At 36.9% G+C, this 5221-nt stretch overlaps 1 protein-coding gene across 1 annotated transcript; it reads right to left on the bottom strand.

The window, feature by feature from the left end:
• Nucleotides 1–2629: 2629 nt before the first annotated feature.
• LOC140220340 (uncharacterized) lies at nucleotides 2630–4827 on the bottom strand. The gene is made up of 5 exons (XM_072290359.1): nucleotides 4494–4827; nucleotides 3566–4145; nucleotides 3449–3476; nucleotides 3056–3350; nucleotides 2630–2943 (listed from the first exon to the last, which is right to left on the bottom strand). The coding sequence occupies exons 1-5, from the start codon at nucleotides 4825–4827 to the stop codon at nucleotides 2630–2632; spliced, it is 1551 nt and encodes a 516-aa protein (XP_072146460.1).
• Between the last annotated feature and the right edge of the window lie 394 nt (nucleotides 4828–5221).

Raw genomic sequence — 5221 nt, 5'->3', positions numbered from 1 at the left:
GATTCCTGGTGGAGAAGGTGATAAATCCATAAGGAAAATATCATTACGGTGGATGAAATTAAGAAGCACCGAGCAACACCTCGACGGAAAGACCTCGACGAAGATCCTAGAGCTATATAGCTAGCTAGCTAGGAATTAATTGTACTATATATATACTAATTAAGAATTGTACATATACTTGCTAATTGTATAAGACTTGTATATATAAGTATGTAATAGTTAAATTGATTCGTTTAAATACTATATATAGTTTGATTGATTTTATTAATTTTTAAAAAAACTCTCAACTAACTAAAGGGTTATGTGATGCACAAAATTATAGGCGCCTGCATGGCATTGTATACATGCACTTTAGTCTTAGTTTGTAACACCAACCGAGACTAAAGGGGTCTGTCCATCGCCTAGCGTGGCAGCTCCGTTAGTCTTGGTTGGCTTTACAAATCGGGACTAAAAGAGGGACCCCAATTCAGGGACCCGTGATAAAAGATCGTCCCCTTTTATCTCGACGGATTAATCCTGGATGCATTTTCGAGAGATATGCACCCTATGAAATGGTACTATACCGAGTTGTCTAGTAGTGGTATGTCATGCATCTGTGCGTGCATGTGTGTGGTGACATGCATATTTAATTCCTCTCGCTGCTTGTAATAAGGACACAGACTCTGTCCACCGTGATATGTGTCATGAATAGTCTGATATGTTTATGTATTGTCTCTGACCTTAGCAATTTTATTGAAACATGATTATTATTATTATTATCTGTGTGTGCATGTTTTTTACTTAATTTATTCTCAGCGGATTTTTGATGTTTTTGTGAGTTTTGGACTATGGGAGATAATTAAGATTGTCGTGCTAAAGAGGATTCCGAATCCTAGTAGGAAAGGCAAAGGGGGAAAGAAACTTGTCGATTTCTGGGCTGCTATCACTTTCGTTATTTTTTCGAGCCTTGAAGACTTTTTGGTGTTAGAGGAACAATACAACACACTCAAGGCAGTACAGCAGCGAAAAGACAACATGAGTGGAAAATACACTCAATTTTATCCTCGTTTAAACCGGATATAACTCACCAATTTGATGAGATATCTCTCTAGACCTGCCACTAACCACTCATTATTGCATAGATGTGCAAATTATTTTTTTATTTATAAATTCTAGTTTTTACTATCCGTACCAGTTTGTATAAATGCTGGCTCTAGTACTTACTGTACGCGTCAGCTTCATTATGCGTGCTTATTATACTATCTCTTTATGTTAATTTTTATAATCGGAAACGTCAGATTGGACTAACTATATAGTTTCAACAACCATTCCAAAAATAATTATTAATAATATGAAATCGGCATGCATGGTGTCGGGTCCCTGGCGTGCTATCCGTGTGTGAGGCGGAGTGAAACTGAGAGAGGATCTATGGTACCTCACAATCACAACGACATCTCCATGTTCAAACACAACCACAATGCAAATGCCTGCCCTTGGATCCGACTGATAGCGAGATTTGTGTACTGACCACTGCTGGCAACATCATGAATTCTTGATTGCTTTTTGGCCTGATGCGCGTGAACCACGAGGGCAGTACCAGTGTCCTGGCAAGGTGAGGTGGGTCACTCAGACATTTCCCATCTAACTATTAACATAAGGTTTCCATACACTGCACAACCTTCATGAATTCTTGATTGCTTTTTGGAACGCAGAAAGCACGATCGTTATTATCCTTTATAATTTCATTAAATGGCCATTAACCACGATACATTCATAAAAAAAACTGACGTATCAATTAGAAAAACAACACTATAGGTTTTGGCCTATGTTTTCTGTCAAATAGTGTCGGTGCAAAATCTGACCGACAAGTAAATATTGTAGTTTTTCCATGACCTAGCACACAATAACAAAGGATATATACTAGTTCAGGCAGCGGGCCCTACATCTAGTCGGGGTCGGTCGGTCAACTATATTCCTGAGCCCCGGTGCAAAAAGTTTGCAGTGGGGGTCCAAATGAGGGATGAGAGGGGGTGTCCAAGACCTGGTCGTGCTCTGGTCCAAGTGGAAGAGAGTAATCGAGGCTTAGACGTGCGCGAAGTGTTCGAGAGCGTATACGTGTATGGAGTGTAATGCGTGTTGACTGCAGTGCCGGTCCTAAGATTTTGAGGGCCCTCTGGTGAACTTGTCGCGACGGACCCTCTAGACTATATATAAATCTTATAATATATATAAGCACTAATTTTTTTTCCAATACGAAAACAAATCCAGTGATATATTTTTAATTTAACATGCTTGATAATTATCGAGAAACAATGTAGACTAAAACTAATATGATTACCTTAAGGAAAAATATAACTCCATAAAATCCATTGCTTCTCATAAAAAGATAGTTCTTCGGGTGTTTCTTGATGCAAAATCATCTAGGACGGTATTGAGATCAATAGTGTCCAAGATATCCCTCTCGATGGTGCATATAGCCAATCCATTTAACCTTTCTTGTGACATAGTTGATCTCAAATAGTTGTTCAACAACTTCAATTTTGAGAAACTTCTTTCAGCCGAAGCTACAGTCACAGGTACAGTTAAGAGGATTCGATAGGCAACTGAAATATTTGGATAGCAATCTGCAGCTATAGCAAACTCCAAAATCTCAAGCGCCGACATCAAAGAATCTGGCAAAGTCACTTGTAGCACCTTTAATTCTGAAAAAATCATTGATCTCAACATCAGATGAGTTATCCTGAGAAAATGTTTCCACAAAATTCTTGCAGTGCAGCCAAAGATCAGCTTCATCCAAAGATTTCAAATTTTTTGAGTTGAACAAGAACCCAAAAACGTTATCAAATTTTTTCATCTGTTCAAATCTACTAGTCAGTGAAGTAATTGCAGCATCGATCGTAACATTGAAGTACTCTACTTTAAATGAGTCCACAGCAGACCATTGTATTTCCTCATCTTGATCATCTTGTTCATCAAAATGTTTCTTTCTCTTTCCTTGACGTTTTGTACGAAATTTTGGCTCTATATCCATTTCAGATGCAATATTTTTTTGTTGTATTCATACTAGAAGTGAAACCTTCATCTCTATACTTCTTAAAATATGATATGACACCTTCAATATGTTTGAGAGTATCATCTATACTCACAATTTTAGATTGCAACTTTTTGCTCACCTTATTTATAGAGAATAAAATATCGTGCCAAATAACCAAACCAACTAAAAATTTAAAATTCTCTAGTGCACTCACCAAAGATTGACATTCACTAACTGCCATTAGGTCATCAGTTGAAGCCTTCTCTAGCGCTATTAAAGCTGATCTTATTTGAGGAGTTTGGAATCTGATAGCTTGAACACTTTTTATTCGGCTTTCCTAGCATGTATTAGACCATGACTTAACTGTCAATCCTGGGACATTGTCCATCAAAATGTTCCACCTTTTGGTAGATTTTGCAAACAATGTGTATATACGTTGGATGAGACAAAAAAAATAGCTTGCCTGCAAGATTTAACAAATAGTAAGTTTCAACTTTTCCCAAATCATGGCATATTATATGAAAACAATGTATAATAGAAATAATAGTTTACCTGCAAGATTTTCCCATATCACAAAGAGTAAGATTCAGACTATGACATGCACACAGCATGTATAGTGCTCTTTGATTAATTTCAAGCAAGCGCTTCTGAACACCTTGGTGAGTACCCTTCATATTTGAACCATTATCATAGCCTTGTCCTCTCACATTATCAATATTCAAATCAAGAGAGGCCAATATATTCTTTAATTCATTAAAAAGACCCAATCCTGATGTGTCATCTACCTTCAAGAACTCTAGGAAGAACTCCTCTACCCTTGGAACATTCTTCGACACATTAACACATCGAATAATTAGAGTCATTTGTTCTTCATGGCTCACATCTCGAGTATAATCTAAAATCATAGAAAAATACTTGGCATCCTTGATGATCTTTAGTATAGTTTGCTTCACACAATTTGCAAGAAGAGAAATCATCTCATTCTGAATTTTATGCCCAAGATAATGATGATGAATCTCACTATTTTGAATCCGCCTAATATGGTCTTGCATCATGGGATCAAATTCACCCATCATTTCAACTGTGCCCAGAAAGTTACCATTGCTATCTTGATATAGTGTCTCATTTTTCCCTCAAAAAGCCAAATTATGTTTAGCAAGAAACTTGACAGCAGAAACAATTCTTACTAAAACTTGTCTGCAACGCTTTCTCTCCTTTGCAATTTCCCGTTGGAAATCATCATCAATTATTTTATTTTTGCTCAACCTTAGCCTAAGTTTATTCCAAGTATTCATATTTGTTACATGCTCAACACAATTCTCATGTTGCTTGAGTCTAAGACTAAGATGTTTCCAGTCCCTCAATCCATCATGTGCTAGCAAACTTTTGCTCTAACTTAATTTGAACAATTTGCAGCAAAAACAAAATACTTTATCCACATGTTTAGAGTAAACCAACCATTTTGTATCAACCACCTTACCATTGCTTAACTTTCTGGAGTAGTAAGCATATGAAAAACGTCTATTAAGAGCATTTGCAGGGAACTCAAGATTCAATTCTCTCATCGGCCCCTTTTCAATCAATATATCTCTACCCTTATTATCAAGATTTCCCCAAGTTCTAGGATCAAAGACATCATGAATAGAAGTTTCTTGCACATCATCAATTGAATTTTTAGGTTGAGAGGAAGGCTGTAAATTTTTATTCTCCGTAGCATCATCAATGTAATCAACTTGTTCACTTAAATTATCATTAACTTGTTGCTGCCCTTGTTCTTCAATATCAAGTGCATCTACAAGATTATCATCAGGCATAACACTGCTTGAAGCTGAAAAAAAAACTTATGTATAGCACCTTTTTGAGATTCAATAAATTGATCTTCTACTCTTTTCCGTTTTCTTTTCTGAGCCCCCGACAAATGTTTCTTAGGTAACATTCTAAGATTCTAACACCTAAATTAGAAGAAAAACACAACTATATTATATGAGTACCAAGTACTACAAGTCCGAAGTAATTAATTTAGATTAAAAAATGATCAAGGAAAAAAATACCTAGGGCCTGATCGTTGCCTTGCTATGCGTGGTGCCGTGAGTCCAAGATGACGAGTCGAGTCGACGAGACAAGACGAGATGATGATTCGACGAAGCGGAACTCGAAAGTGGATGTGCCGAATTGCCGAGGCGCCGACACAGGACCAAACTATCCAGA

This window comes from Setaria viridis, chromosome 8 (assembly GCF_005286985.2).
Source record: "Setaria viridis chromosome 8, Setaria_viridis_v4.0, whole genome shotgun sequence".
Taxonomy (NCBI): Eukaryota; Viridiplantae; Streptophyta; class Magnoliopsida; order Poales; family Poaceae; genus Setaria; species Setaria viridis.
This window is presented reverse-complemented; position numbering and strand designations above follow the sequence as displayed.